Source organism: Rhinichthys klamathensis, unplaced genomic scaffold (assembly GCF_029890125.1).
Source record: "Rhinichthys klamathensis goyatoka isolate OS25496 unplaced genomic scaffold, OSU_Roscu_1.1 h1tg000040l_1, whole genome shotgun sequence".
Lineage (NCBI taxonomy): Eukaryota > Metazoa > Chordata > Actinopteri > Cypriniformes > Leuciscidae > Rhinichthys > Rhinichthys klamathensis.
Window position 1 is genome coordinate 15,259,219 of NW_026606587.1, and position 16,580 is coordinate 15,275,798.

The 16,580-nt window shown below is 42.2% G+C and overlaps 1 protein-coding gene across 1 annotated transcript; it reads right to left on the reverse strand.

Moving 5' to 3' along the window:
* Positions 1-1,353: 1,353 nt before the first annotated feature.
* Positions 1,354-11,221, reverse strand: LOC130082166 (alpha-2-macroglobulin-like). The gene is made up of 34 exons (XM_056246958.1): positions 11,139-11,221; positions 10,536-10,719; positions 10,314-10,470; positions 10,139-10,191; positions 10,010-10,030; positions 9,755-9,920; positions 9,596-9,680; positions 9,407-9,521; positions 9,205-9,325; positions 9,013-9,122; positions 8,770-8,940; positions 8,468-8,695; positions 8,173-8,385; positions 7,942-8,094; positions 6,908-7,033; positions 6,735-6,828; positions 5,566-5,713; positions 5,251-5,476; positions 5,045-5,168; positions 4,184-4,305; positions 4,052-4,103; positions 3,870-3,953; positions 3,606-3,782; positions 3,426-3,501; positions 3,192-3,348; positions 3,037-3,111; positions 2,793-2,955; positions 2,528-2,712; positions 2,235-2,456; positions 2,044-2,165; positions 1,859-1,940; positions 1,690-1,773; positions 1,505-1,610; positions 1,354-1,431 (listed from the first exon to the last, which is right to left on the reverse strand). Exons 1-34 carry the CDS (start codon positions 11,219-11,221, stop codon positions 1,391-1,393), a joined length of 4,326 nt encoding a protein of 1,441 aa, XP_056102933.1. The 3' UTR covers positions 1,354-1,390.
* Between the last annotated feature and the right edge of the window lie 5,359 nt (positions 11,222-16,580).

A 16,580-nucleotide genomic window follows, 5' to 3' on the forward strand; every position in this document is an offset into this window, starting at 1 on the left:
ACACACACACACAAACACACTTTTATACACATACACACTAATAAATTCAGATTACATATGGGTTTTGAATTTTTCAAATGCTCAGTTTGTCCACCAGATGGCATCCATCTCATTTCAAAAATTGCTTTCATGAGGCCTAGGCTTGACTCTAAAATGAAATACAGCTTTAAAAAAAATTAATATATATTTTTTAAATTTCTATTATATTCAATGGGGAAAAAATGGGTCATAATTATTGCATTAATATTAATTATAAATCATTTTTATTTTTGAAATTCTCAAAACACCAAAAAAGAAAAGAAAAAATATTATAAAACAACAAGTAAAAAAAAAAGATGATTTTTTTTAATAAATATTAATCCCACCCTTCCGGCCCATTTGGACCCGAAGGTCCTGAGTGTGACTCTGAAATGAAGGACCCCAGAGGGTTAAGGCAAATGCTGACCAAGTATTTGAAAGTTAAACGGCGAGCTCATTGGCTACTGAATATGCAAGAACCAATCAGCTGCACCCTATTGATAACCGATTATGAACAGGTGAGTTAAAGACCTATTAGCCTGCACCATCTAGACTAGTTTCATGCCAGAACTTTAGCATTAATCACTGAGAAGTTAAGTATAACATTGAATTAGATCGAGGAAGAGCTTTCAGGTATTGGTCACATTTTAAATGCTTAATGTAAAACCTATAGAAGAACAGAAACAGACAAGGTTAGGGGTGCGTTTTTTAATGTAAATGTACCCCACTTGAAAACAGTATACCTTTTTTGTAGGGAACACAAAGAGAACTTCTAAAAATGCTATTAGTGAATTAACGAAAGTAGTAATACAGGAGCATTTAGAGTCCTGCTTTTAAATAATCCAAAAGGGATTGAAAAGTCCCAGTTTAGAACAGCCATTAAACCGTTCCTTACCTCAATGCAGATTACTAGAAGTCACACAGGACAAACAAAAACTCAGTGCAAAAATGTTCCAACCTGACCCGTAATGCTGCCTGAATCATGATCATACACGGTTCGCTGGACAGTGGAGAACTAGTCCTCAACTGAGCCTGGGTTCTCCCGCAGTTCTCCATTCTGTCTCCTGATGGAGTTCTGGCTCTAAGTTACCAGTGTCACCTTTGGTTTGCTTAGTTGCAGAAATGTAATATTCAACATCATCATCTGTCTGCATTGCCACCATTATATGAGAACAAAAAAAATAAGCCATAACTGAATTTAAGCTGGACTACGAGGCTATTTGTTGCATTATTTGTCACAGTTTTATCACAGTAGAGCTGCTTCCAGACTTCCAGCTTCAAACAAACTTAATCCACAGAAACATGCAACACATCACTGATTGTATAAAAAGTTTTATTTGATTCATGTTTTGTAGCCAGTACTACTGTACAATCATGGACAGGGGGATGTGTATGTGGTCTCAAACTGATCACCTGAAAAAAGGACAAGAAATTAGCCTGAGCATACAGCCAACTCAGCCAAACTCACGAGTCGATGAAAGCCTACTTGTCTGATAGTAGTCATAAACATTGATGACTGCTGGCTTGAGATTTGAGACTGCAAGAACCCGTTTTAGCCGTAGTGTGTAAGTTATGGGGAAGCTTTTGAGAACCTGCAATACAGAAGAGATGAAGAGCAAAGATGCAAATACACGATGGTGGCAGCTAGTAATGTACCCAGTGTAGCCTCACCTCTTTCAGATACACTAGGACATGATCATCTTCAGCATCAACCCGCTCCACTAGCGGAGCAAACGATTTGGGTGCAGAACCAAGCTGAGAATAAAAGACCATCATTTACAGAGAATTACATCTGAAGGAGCTTCAAGCATCTTACAAGTCATCTTAAACCAGTACAAACCGGTGACGTATCTGCCATGAAGCCCGACAGGAGCTTAATGTCCACGATAACCATGTTAGTACTTGCTTGTGCACCATTGTATCTGAATAAGGGGAATAAAGAGGTTTAGACAACGGGAACAAGCAGCTTTCAGGGCATTAAAACCATAAACAGGAGCTGATTAAGGAAGTCAAAGATGTTCTTACTTCACTGTGAAGTTCAACATAAGATTAGCCCCAAGCGGTCTGCAGTCTCCAGTCACCTTCGCTTCGACACTCAGCGTTCTGGAGACTTTAATAGGTGTCGGGATGTTGTAGAAACACGCAATCTATGATAAGTAAAATACAATTAGTATGTGCACAAAAGAAACAGAAATGGAGAGGGTGAAGATACAGACCTGCACAGACACACAAGCGGATCCTGACGCTTTAATACTATATTTGCCGGGAACATTCTTCAGCGGCTTCTCCTGATACAGGAGCCTGTTGTCCCGACTCACACTGAAGCTATAAGAGTCTCCGCCTACTACTGAGGACTGTACGGTAACGGTGCTGGACCCAGCCAAACTGAACACTTGAGCAGCGTACACAGACAGGGCATGAAGAGCCACCACAGTGTCCTAAAACAAGCAAATTATTAAACTCCACTCAGATATGGTTGATTGTGCTCATGTTTGGTAGTCAGAGGCACCTGGGTGGAGGAAAAGCCTCCATAGGGATTCTGCTGGGTCACCAGCCAGTTGACAATGCGGTTAGCATAGCTCAGAGAAGCCGTTGTGAGGGGCTTAACTGTGAGAACCGCTAGCAGCACGTAAGAGGTGATCTCCACCGCCACAGTATCACCAGATGTAGTCTGAGACCAATGGAGTTTAGTGCCTTAGGATGAGATGGAGAGGATAAAGTTGATGCCAAATAACCTGATGAAAAATCTCAAACAAGAGGCTGGTAAATTTCACCTTCAGAAATGGCAAGATTATTCAAGGTGGTTAGAAGCTGTGATCGAGTGGTGGTCTCTTCAGCCAGACTGAAGGTGTAGGCCAGAAGAGCCGTGGTGTAAGTGTTTCCCACGTTCCCAACAACAGGCCTCAAGCAAGACAGAGCGTTGGTAATGACGGGATCCTGAAAATCAAAGCAAGTGTCAGACTAAAGCCAGAAAAGGAAGGTCATCTGTAAGGAGCTCATACAACTACTGAAGTTTACCGTGGAGGGGACGCCCATCTCAAGCAGTGATGCAGTGATGTAGGCGGTCATGGTAATGTTATCATCAACTCCACCCTAAAACACCAGTATATGGATTAAAAATGTCTAATCCCTTGAATACATTATGGGGCATTTGAAGAAATTTGCTTGACCACCTTCAGTTCATAGTGGTACAGAGTTCCCTGCTGCATGAAACAGCCGTCCGAAACCTGCTGGCTGATCAACCAATCCTTTGCACTCTGAAGGACATTCGGATCTATGAAGACGAAGCCCCTCGCTAGGCCAAAAGATCTCATGACAAATGCAGTCAACCTGGCCATGGAGGAAGTTTCATGACAAGCTAAAAACACAAACAGCTGACTAAAGTCAAGAACCAGCATGAAACTCACCATGTATTCGATTCATCATAACCAAATGTGCTGTATGATCCATCACTGTGCCTGTAGTTTAGTTGTCCTTGGTATCCTGTTCAGGTCAAAGTCCACAAGAACTTAGTCTGACGCTCCCAAAGGACGTTCAGTTCTTTTCCCGTTAAACTAGTCTAACAAGTAAAATATTGTCGTCCAAACCTCTTTGAATGTAGCCTGTGGCCGTCTCTCGGATGGCTGCGGTGAGTTGCCTCGTGCCTTCCAGGTACTGCAGTATGTAAATATTTGGAGCAAGAACACCCATATTCTGTTCTCCACAGCCATATGGCATCCTTAATAACCCATCTAGATTATTCAGTGAACGACCCATTACGTCTCCTATGAGAGGAATAGAAACAAGGGGTCAAGCCATATGTTATTCTGCTGAACGTCACTGATGGTTTCTCCAAAATTGAACTGCTTTACCTAGGACTGAAACTGAGCATTTGGCTGATCCCTGGATCACATTTGCAGGAAACGTCAGAGTCACATCTTCAGAAAGGAGATTTCCTGCGGTCCAAACAGAACAGGTCAGCACAGAGCACTAGGCTAATGTTTGACTGTAGGCTAAGGGGGATATGTTTGAGAATCATTGAGTGCAAACAAACCCTTTGGACACAGTAACCAACTCTGGGTGTTTGTCCTTTCAACTCCTTCAGGCTATAAAAGCAGTAAAACACCACATCAGTAAAGCAGCATGAGCTCCATGATCAAACTCCAGAAGGCTGGCTAACACTTACCAGGACAAGTAGACTTCGAGTGACTACGTCCATGCGTCCTCTCGTTGGCACAGTCACGATCTCAGTGCCACATCGATTCTGGGATGGTTCAGCTGAAGCATTGAGAGTCACATTAACAGCTCCTGCAGTGACAGAAGCGACAGTCACGATTGCAATTAAAAAAAGATTCATCACCATTTGTCTATTACGCATAATCCCACTAGCTATTCATCCTAATAGCAATTCTCTATTTGACATTTGCAGTTTCTTGAATTGATAAGCCTCCACGATTGGTCACCAGGCGTCAAGAGTTTAAAAAGCCCCACCTCAGCTTTTCACTTAAATGGATACATTTTCTGCACAGCGTTTAGCTTCCCAATCTGCATTGAGAAAATGCTGATGATCTGAAAACCTGGCAAATAGGCATGTTGGCGTTCAGCGATTTCCATTGACATTCTGCTCTAATGAAAGACAGCATGTGTGTTTTCACATGGCCACTTGTGCCGTTTGCTGTGACTATTCAATAATTTCTAACGATAGTCAAGTTTATTGCTGAGAAGGTTTGATTATAGATGCAACCTCTGTCAGCCTTTTAAGTTAATAGAAAAACCATTAAACAATTCCAGGTTGTTAGTTCATATTAGCAAATCCACCATTTTAGCATAGCTGCTTATTAAATTATGAGTCATTTGATTTTCATAATGTGGAGGTAATTTATAACTAAATATAAACAAGGAAACTAGATTAAATAAACCATGTTTATGAATTGTTCTCTTGATTTGTGCTTAAACTTTATTTCATTTCATCTGAATTATAGCACTTTAACTATCGTGCATCCCTACAGTGAGTAACACCTCGAGAGCGAGAGAGTCCAAAACTGACCCAGGAGAGAAGCTGTGAAACCCCATTTAAAGGTTTTTCTCCCTTTGGCACAAAGACAGGATGAATACAGATCATTCAATGGTTTCAGAGTGAAGGCCGAGGATTGAGCTGGAGTTACTCGAACCTGCCAATGAAACAGAACACATGGAGCAAAGACACAGCACCTTCTATATACAGATCCATTATATAAAGAAACCATGACAGACCATGATGCACTCGGGCAGATAGCTGAAGACCGTGGCCTTGAGCTCAAAAGACTCGCCCCGGACGATGGAGTACGGCAGCGAGAGCTCCAGGAAGAAGGGCTGGAAGACCGTCAGCAGAGCAGGAGCAGCAACACCGAAACCTTTGGAAGACAGGCAGAACGCCTCCGTCTCCCATGTGGTGATTGTGTCAGGAACCTTGAGGGGAACTTGTGTGGATCCAGTGTCTCTGAAGAAGGGATAGCAGAAAATAGAAGCAAGGGGGACAGCAGTAAAAACTGGGCAAGTAGCTTTAGCAACAAAAGAGGTTTTACTAACCCCACTTGAGCAAGCTGCCAGATCCAGGTTTCTGGAAAGTAAACCCTGACGGTCACATCATTGGTGGAGCTGCTCCCACTTCCACCTGGTGCCGATACAGCAGAGGATGCCAATGCAGATTCCGCAAAGGCCCGGATTCCAAAGAATGCTGAAATAAGACAACATTAAGACTGCTTTTTGAATGCATTCAAGTTCTGAAGGTACAAAAGATCTAAACAGCCCCGCTTATGGCATTTAAAGGTGCAGTGTGTGATCTAGTGGTGAGGTTGTGAATTGCAACCAACAGAAGTTACGGTGGCCAACAGGAGAAGATGTCATCATCTGAGACAGCAGAGAGTAGCCAGTTAAGCAATAGTTTATTTAAAGATTAAGAAATGATGTTTGTGGATTACTTAGTTATTCAGTAAAATTATGTTATTGTTACTTGTTCATCATTGTTCTTCGTGCAAAGCAGCAAGCTAAAAAAAGCACTGACAGTGACAAAACGCATGTCCGTTTAGGCTAGGGCCACAGTAGAAACATGTCGGTGCAAAATGGCTATTCGGTAAATGGACTGCATTTATATAGCGCTTTCACAGACCCAATGGCCACCAAAGCGCTTTACATATTGCCTCCCATTCACACACCGACGGCGGTGTCTGCCATGCAAGGCGCCATCCAGCTCGTCGGGAGCAGCTGGGGTTAGGTGTCTCACACACACAGCTGGGGTTAGGTGTCTCACACACACAGCTGGGGTTAGGTGTCTCACACACACAGCTGGGGTTAGGTGTCTCACACACACAGCTGGGGTTAGGTGTCTCACACACACAGCTGGGGTTAGGTATCTTGCTCATGGACACCGACACTTGGTCAGGTGGAACCGGGGATTGAACCACCAAACTTCCGGTTTGTAGACGACCCCACTGAGCCACTGCTGCCCCATATTTCAATGTAAGGGGACCAGCGGGATATGTAGGTATGTAGGGATATTCTTAGGTAATAAAAATAACCATTATCAGTGGTGTATAAAGACCTTACACAAAGGCAATATCATATACATAACGGTACATTGTCAACAGATCCTCCTAAATTACACAATGCACCTTCTATAAAAAAAACATTAAAATACAAGTTTGAGATCAAATAGTCACACAGAAAGGGTTTTCATGGAAAGAACTGTATAGACCTACGTCCAGGGTGATTACGATAATAAACCAGGTCTTTGTACTTCAGGCAATCAGGTTCTCGTACATTCAGATTTGTTGCGAGCTTCAACCCCACACTCTGCCAGAGAAACAAGACAAAACTGAAATCAAGGGCCCTGTATTATTAAGTGACTATATGGTCATGAAGGATTTTCTACCTTGAAACCTGTATAGGCATGATCTGTAGGAACAGCTCGACGGGGTCGAAGTGTAAGACACTCCTGTTCATCCTCAACTGTGTACGGATAATCTGATTGCGACCGCACCGGGAGCAGGTTAAACACCTGGGTTCATGAAACAAGTCAACTTTATATAGCACTTTTTACAAAACAGATTGTTTCAAAAGCAGCTTTGCAGTGATAACATGAAAATGCAACAAAGTTGGTTTCTAAAAGAGAATAGTGTCAGAGTCTAGCTTAAGTTCAGTGATGGTTCATGTCTTGTTAAAAAAAGTAATTTAGTTCAATTATATATAGCCGCTCAGTGATCTTTTCCAGTTCAGTTCTCATATAATGTGTCAATGTAAGCAGATAGTTGATTGAGTGATACAGTACAGGTGTTGGCATGTCACACACTTCTAGAAAATTGAACAAAAAAAACCATCTGGTCTGTTGTAGGGGTGCAACGATACCCTCATGTCACTATACTGAACTCACGATATTGCGATGCTCCAAGACATATGATAAAAGGTTAACAAAATAAAATTTACTTTGATATTACATTGTTGGTTTAAATGAATAGCCTTGGCCTCTGTGCTTTTAACCCAAGGACAATGGTGACAAAGAATAAAAATATTCATGATTCTGAAGCTGAAAATACAGAATTTTAGACAAATATTCTTGTACTTTTTCACTGACTAGATACATTTAAAATAATGTTGGACAGTTTACTGGTCAGGTAACAAGACACTTGGTATTATCAGGACCCACAATTATTCCCCCATTGCATTATATATAGTAGTTTAATGTAGGGACCATCCACAATACATATTGCAAAATATTGTGGCACGATATATTGTTACACCCCTAGTCTATTGGTTCTTAAGTTAAAAAAAAAAGTTTTGCTTTAAATATAACAGCCACGTCGTAATAGTATGGATTTGTCCAATTGATCCATAAGGACACTCAAATCCTAAAGTTGAACCTGGATGTCAAATAAAGTCCAACAGGAAAACTGAACTGCACATATGTACCATTTCAGGACTCAGGCGTTGTGTCCCTGGCTTCAAGATCTGGACGCTCTGATCTACAGCGCTGAGGCCACACAGGGATCCCGCTTGAGCAGAGACGGTCAGAACGCTTTCCTCACCAGGAACCGCCTTAGCAGGAGAGAACTGTAGAGACACCTGGAACAAGGACCAACACACTGGAAGACATGTCATCGTTCCCCACTTAAAGCCAAAAGATGCTAGTGCACATCATACCTTGTTTTGAAAACACATTTCAGTTTCAAACACCGCTGTACCAACAACTACGCTGTCACTGGGCAGAACACAGTAGACCAGAATCTGCACTACCGGAGCCATATCAACACCGACAGACAGTTGGAACGACACGGAGCCAGTCGTGACGGTATTAGAAGCCCTCACGGTGACCGTCTGAAGGCCATGGAGGACGATCACTCCTCTGGACAAGACCTGACAAAAGATACACCAGTGCATAAAATGTGCCAGACAAACAGATCAGTGCAATCAAAACAAATCTATTATTTTTAGTCACCATATAGATGATGTCAGTGTTGTAGTTGCCAGTTTCTCCAACGAAAGAATACTTGATAGTCACTGGAAACGCAGCACCACATTTGAGCGGCTGCTCAAGCTTCACTATAGTCAGTTCACTGAACTTTTGGCTGTCAGGAGCAGAAGGTTGGAGAAGCTGAACAACCCTCCTATCTGTGCTGAAGTATGGGGACTTATAACCATCAGAACTTGCTGGAGTTGCGCTTGCCTAGAGAACAAATGCAATTGTAGTTGTGCGAAGGAGAAAAATCATTTATAATAAGAGAAAGCAAAAAATCGTACCACCAGATTTAGATCGGCCTTGGGAAGTTTAGCAGTGTTGAGGGAGAATGTGGCCAGTCCGTTCTGGTCTGTGGTTAGATTCAGCAGCAGCTCATCAGGCCAACTGTTACCATTCAGGAGATACACGGCTTTGTTTGCAATTGGAGTCCCATTGAAAAAAGACGCCAAGACCTGTTGAAAAAGACAAGGTTAGGAAAGGGAACCAATGTGAAGGCTTCTGTAACGTCATGAACTTTTACTTGCCTTTCCAGCAATCATTGATCCAGATCTAAAAGACTCTGGGAGCTCCACAAATTTGACATTCCCAACTTCAAACGTAATGGACACGGTTGTGGATTTTGATACAACTACGTCTGGGAAGAAAAAGCACAAACAAGAATACACCAAATAAACATGTAGACATGCGTTACTGGTTTAAACCAGCCAATAACTCACCCGTTCCCTCCTCAGTGATATTCAAGTTAACAAGAAACAAATCTTCCAAGTTTCTCTCAAATTTGGTGTTGAAAAACACAGATGTGCTGAAGGTAAGGGAGGCACAGCCTGTGGCATTCATCTGGTTTCAGAACAAAGATAGTCAGTAAAAAGTCAAGCACAAGCAGAAGAAAAACCTATCTCTGTATGGCAGGAGTCACACCTTAACCGTTTTATTCAGGCACAGACGAGTCAGCCCAGGAACCTCAGAGAATCGATATGGCTCACGGCATACTTCCACCAACGCTTGACCAGGTACAGGTTGCCCATATGTATATCTGGGGGAAATATGTTACAAGGAATGAGATCAAGACCCATCCACCCACAATACAGGAATAGAAGAATCACTCACTTGGCACAAGCCTCAACTTTCAGTCCCACAACTCCAACGCTGTACGTCTGTGGTGTTTTTACAGCCACGTCAAACTTGGGTAAAACTAAACCGGAAACAAACTGCTTAATGAGGACCTCAGCTCTGCTGTTGTACTTTTGCACTCAAACACTGACTTACCGTATTTCTGCACCTCAATATTCTGGGAGATCGTTCTGTCACCAATAAAAGCCTTTAGTGTGTACATCCCTATCTGAGCCTCTGGGTTTAACTCGTGAGAAAGCTGCAATATCCAACCCGTTGAGGAAACGTTTGTCCACTGACCAATCCGGTTATTTTGATTGTTCTATTGAAAAAAAAAAAAAAACTCAGAAAAAGAAACTGCATGCCTTTAGGTTCAAGCCTAAAAAGACTAGCACCAGATCAAACACTCACCTCCACCACCACAAGACTATACTGTAAAACACAAATAAAAGACATTTAAGTTACATAATGCAGATTTTAACAACCTGCATTTTACTTGTATACCATTAAACACAATGGATGTGACAGATACAGACATACCATTTGATCAAGGGGCACAAATTTGGCATTCATGGTCACAACTCTGAAATTCACTGCAAAAGGGAAAACCGATAAGAACTGAAATTCACTGCATAATGCACTCGAACATGTAGAAAGTCCATTGCACAAGTTCTGATCACTTGTAATATTTAACCAAGGGTCGTTCAAAGCTCACCCGTTTGTCCTGGATTGTAGATGGGTTTGTCTGTTTGGATGAAGGTCAAAGGTAGGTAAGATCTGAACATGACTTTCCTCTCTTCTGTCATTTTGAAGACCCTCCCTTGAACTTCCACCTTAAGCGTCTGCACAGATTCCAGATCTCCTAGAGGAGCCTGTAGAGAAGTGTTATTAAACAATAAACAGACAACAATACTGCATGTGCTGCACAATGACAGACCTTGAAACTAAAGCAGCGGTGAAACTCTGTCACAGAACTGTGCTGCACAAGTTGAGTTGTCCTATTTGTAGCATCAAGCAGAGAAACAGTCATCTTGAGACTCTCATTGGGCTTTAACAGACTCGCACACAGTTTGGCATCAGAACCGAACTCAATCACAGCAGGGAACGTCACCAAGAAGGATCTGTGGAAACATCAGTAAGACGTTTAGTGTAGGAACTCCGATCTGAACATATAATCATGCAAGAGTAGAAAAATCACAGAAGTTTTGCCATAATGTTGTACTAGAGACTACAAACAGTCATTTTGCTGAGAAATGCCACCGCTATCTCACGACCAATTCGTACTGATTAAGTGGCTGTACGAGTCGTCTAAACCCACGTGATGGGTAGTTTAGGGGCTGGTTCAGGGGTAGGTAATGCTACAGATTCATACAAATTTGGCAACTCGTAAAATATGTACGATTTACCAAAAACCGTACGAGTGAGGTCGTATGAATTGGTACGAATTGCCGTGAGATCGGATTGGAAATGCATACACTGAGGAATCAGGTTAAAACAGATAGAAGGACACTTTCATTCACTTCAAAGCACATTTACTTACGGTCCTGATCTCTGTCCCTCAACAGCAAAGAGGAAAAGGGCTAAAATGAGCCATTTCCAAACACAAATCTCCCTCACAGCCATGAAGAGCGATCATCCAACACTAAACGTGAAACAAGCGTCTCTTTCAGAAACCCCACAGAACTTCTGTTGAGATCTAGCGCTGTTTACTACTCAACAGCTCCTGTCAATCTTCTGCACTGATTGCAGCGATATTTAAATACTATTAATTGTCGTGAGGAATTCATTAAGCTCGTTAATTTCAATGATTAACTTAACCTGGAATTCATTGTGTCTGTTTATTACTCCATCCTTTAAAACGTTACACATTATCTTAAATACTGCTGATAAAACTTACAGATAATTAAAAAAAAGTTACACGTGGGTCCAGTGAACAACGTTCACGTCCAAAAACTGTCACACATTTGAAGCTTGGGAGCACACACTTAAGTTTGGTCTCCTTTTAAGAAGAAACTTAGAAGTGAAACAAAACAAAAAAAGTTATAGAGGTTTAAGTTTATGAAATGGTTTATTAACATTATTTTATATTTATATGAAACTGCTAGAACATCAAATCCATAAATCTTAATAAGTTGTGTTCAAAATTTTAGGTTGACATCTAAAAAATATTTGCTTTCAGTGAGATTTTGTGTGGGCGCAGTACCAGATTTCCCCCATCAGATGCCAGCAAAGCTCCACTGGTACACACAGTGGTTGGGTTTGTGATTTGCAGTTGTGTTTTTCTCTCTCAAATATTTCAAGCACAAAAATGTCTTTATTACACACATACAAACCACACTCTGACATTCATACCAACAGACCCACACAATTATAGCGGAATAATTTATCCAATTGGCTCTATAATATGCAGAAAACAGGAATACATTTTGTTTGTAGGCTATATTTTGGATAGATAGATGATAGAAACATGTGAAAATCAAGAGTTCCAATCAGATTGACTGTTTAATTTCCTACAGACAATGTGCTGGGGTTTAGTGCCATGTGTTTACAAGGTAAGGCTGTTAATGTTAGTTATGGAAGGAAAAAAAATGTCATATTTTCTTCCACACACCAGTTTATTATTGTGGTATCATCAATTTCATATCTTCCTTAAACTGTATGAAAAGAACCATAGACCTCGTTTCCACTGAAATTACCCGGAACAATTTGTCCCAGAAACTTTTTTCCCAGGAACTTTTTCCCCCCAGACCTGTTGCTGTCTGCGTTTCGGTTTCCATCCAGCGGCAACCTCCCACCCTGTCTCTCTCTTGAAACCAACACGGAAGTGAATTAAACTGCAATTCACCGACTGGCCGCTTGAGGCTGGCAGCAAAAGTGAGTCAAATCTCTATCTCCTCCATGTTAATGTGCCCAACTTCACAGCAGAAAAAAACATGTTTACAGTCTAGAGCAAAAAGTGGTTTTGGTCTATATAGCTAATTTTGCCCTTCATGACAACTGTGAGGGGGGTGAATTTTTTTACAACTCTGTTTAAATTATATTAAGCCTTACAGTTCTGCATAATTAAGGGCGTGGCCACTTGACTGACAGGTGGGTTGCGGCCGTTTGTCTGCTGTCTGTTAGCGTCACTCTCAGGCTTGCGAGATGTACGATATTCCATCATGTAAGCAAAGTCAACAGTGGTTCTAAGGTGTTTGGTTTCATTTCTTCACTCATTTCATTTCTTTGTTATCTAATTGAGTCTATTCTTGGGCGATGGTTAGACGTCTCTGAAATTTTTACTGACATCCCAAATTTTGCCTTGTTTTAGCCTAGACGTCTGAGTTGTGTTTGGACGGCTATTAGACGTCTTTAAAAACGCAAAATTGCTTGCTGAGTTGGTTTATAATGGCATTATGCAATGTGATCTCTACTTCTGCAGACAAACTTGCATAATTCATAAGCTAACTGTACTTTCTCATTGTGGAGCGCAGAACATACTTTCATTTCATTCATTGCTTTACTGATAAACATATACTGTATGGCGAGTGTCACGCTAAGCAATCACCTCAGAGTCAGTACAGGAGATTTCCTACGCCTCTCCTTCATGTTCCTTTCCGAGAGCAATTTAGCCACAATCTCCATTTGCCCCACTCTCCGTGTATCTTCAAATTCCCTTCAATGAAAAAGATAGAAGATATGTAAAACATACAGCATAACAGCTGTCCTCAAACCTTTTGAGCCTTCACATCAGATGTTTAGAGGAAATTCTCACGCATTTTTCTTCCTGAAGCGCTCCTGCACTCTCAGTCGGTGGATGTGTTCAGTGCTGTTCAATCCTTTGGCCTCCAGTGACTCTTTCATGTGTTGCTCTTGCTCTTTCTGTTTCTGTTCATAGGCTTTCTGTTGTAGTTTTCTAGCATACATAGTTTCCTAAGTACATGGAGAGACGATCTATCAATGGCATATGCAGACGCAAACACTCGCCCAGCAATACTTGTCCAATGCTGCTGTGGATACACATACCATTACTCTTCAAATTGCGCAAATTGAAATTGCGAATTGAAAATACGCCCAATGGAAACACGTCAATTTCACAAAAAACTCCCATGTATCGTAAAAAAGTTTTTACGCTCGCATGAGGGGTTTTTTCAGGCAATTCGAAAAAGGAATATTTCGCAAAACTGGTGTACATAAAAGTCGATCATTCTTTAAAGATGATGTGGTGTGTTTGGACAGAAGACGAGACAGAGTTTTTTATTAAACTCATAAAAGACAAAAGTATCACAGGAATACTGGATTCGAAACAACAACGAAATGCCACAATTTCTCAAGAGCTTGAAGCAGAAGGAGTGAGAAACACTCATATGAGCCGCTCTCAGTATACGGGTCTTTCCTTGCCTTTAATACTTGGAAAACATGCCTTCCATTAATAATAATGGCTAGTGTGTGGGCTGCGATATACTTAAACCTACCAACATCTGTTGCCATGTTTTTTGGAATGAGAAAATACGTTTTACTCGCATAACATCTGTTAATGGTGTTGTGTATTGATGTGACGTCACCGACGTCATCACGTACAAAGTGGAGATAAAGGACGGATGGAAGTTATATCTGGTGTCTGTGTGGTTCGATCCGAAATAACTATAAAGTATATAACATCGGCGACGAGGATGCTACAACAAGGACTCACTCGTTAGTTAAATCTGAAAGTGAGTTAGAGGTGTGTCACGCCGACTAGTTTATCTTAGTTAACTGAAGTCTGATAAAGCACGCGTTAAAGATGGACGGTACTGTTCCTAAGTTCGACTGCTACAGTGATCCAGCCACGTTGGGTCCGCGATGGACAAGATGGTTAAATGCATTCGAACTTTTTGCCGATGGAAAGGGTTTGATCCTGACTGACGACGCACCTGACGCTACAAAGGTGGGAAATGCTGAAAGAAAAAAAGATCAAGTGCAGCTCTGCCAAATCGGACAAAAAACTGTATGCATACTCAGCAAGTGAACCCTTACCAGTGAAAGGAATTTTCTGGTGTGAGGTCGGAATCGGAAAACGCGGCACAACAGCTGAGTTTACAGTTATTTGCGGGAGAGGGGAGCCACTGCTCGGAAAAGACACAGCAGTTAAATTAGGAGTGCTGAAGATTGGAGCTAATGTTGCTGTGGTGAGTGATGTGAACTCCATGATACGACAGAAGTACCCCAAATTGCTCTGTGGAGTAGGCAAACTAAACACAAAACAAATTAGTCTGCACATAGACAGCACAGTGACACCAGTTGCACAGCCCCTTAGGCGTGCCCAATTGAGGAAAAAATAAATGAGCTGCTCCACATGGACATTATCGAAAAAGTCAATGGAGCAACCCCTTGGGTAAACCCAGTTGTCATTGTACTCAAAGCGAATGGGGAAATAAGGATGTGTTTGGACATGAGACAAGCAAACACTGCAATCATTCATGGGCGGTTCCCGATCCCCACAGTGGATGAACTGTTGCAAGGTATGAATGGGTCAGTCGTTTTCAGCAAGCTAGACCTGAAATGGGGGTACCATCAGCTGGAATTGACCCCAGAATCAAGAGACATCACCACGTTCGCCGTTCATAATGGCATATATAGGTTCAAAAGACTGGTGTTTGGAGTGTCATCAGCAAGTGAGCAGTACCAGCACGAAACAGCTACTGTTCTAGCTGGCATCGAAGGAGTAGAGAACATATCAGACGACATCATCATCCATGCACCTGACAAAGAGGCTCATGAGAAAAGAATGCATGCATTACTAAAGAGACTGGAAAGCTGCGGCTTGACTCTGAATGTAGAGAAGTGCCAGTTTAAAGGTGCTCTAGGTTACTTTTAGCGGCCTCTAGTGGTGATGTTTCAGATTGCAACCAAATTTTACAAGAGCGCTCGTGCTCGAACTCATAGACAATACCGTCTATTACGCAAATATCTCGGCGAATACTTGACGGATTCGGCGAGCACCGAGCTCGTTGGGACCATCTAGTCGAGCTGAAAAGAACCATATAAGTTCCATAGTTTTTGGTGGTGTTTTCGCGGAGATATTAGCAGAAAACCATCGGGCGCGCTGCAAAATTGCGGACGCCGGTGACGTCACGATCTCAGAAGAAAATCGCTCGTATCTCTGGAAGGCAAAGACCCAGAGAGCTCAAATTCGGGGGAGGAGGTCCCAGGGGAACCCTTGCCCGAACGCTAGAGTGGCGGGCCTCGGGGATGCCCCCTACCGGATCGCCGTTCGCTGGGACCCCCGATTTCGAACGGCTATAACTCGGGGAGCCGGGCGAGTTGGACCCCGGGGGTGGGCTCGTTCGAAAGGCCCCGTCCAGCACTACGAACGATTAGAGTCTTGGGAATATTGATCAAAGATTGACTGAGATATAAGCCGACAAACGTGCGCCTTTAACCGGACGTAACTCCCTGACCGTCTACAATAGACTGTGTATAAGGAGAGAGGCTTGGGAGCGCGCATGCACGTCACATCCGTTGGATTTCGCGGTAAATCCGACCCGGAGACTTAACATAGAAATAGGAATACTGGCCTTCAGAGGTAATAGCAAAACTCGACAAGTGGATCATTTTAATGTGTGATTACAACCCCTTCACACACAGGCAATAAAAAAAGGATTCATTTTAGTAGAAAAGTTACATAGAGCACCTTTAACATGGACAAATTGGTGTTTATGGGCATGCTGTTGTCAGTGAAAGGCATAGGCCCGACGGCAGAGAGGGTGAGAGCAGTTGTGGAGGCAAGAGAGCCTGAAAACGTCTCAGAGGTGAGAAGCTTTCTCGGTTTAGCTGGCTATAGTAGCCGCTTCATACCCCAGTTTGCGAGCATCTCAGAACCTCTGCGCAGACTAACAAAAAAAGACACCAAATTTCATTTTGGAACTGATCAGAAGAAAGCTTTCAAAACTCTCAAAGATAAGTTGGCCGATGCCACAACACTGGCTTGTCTCTGAGGTTTAGGAATCTGTTCCTCTCTCTG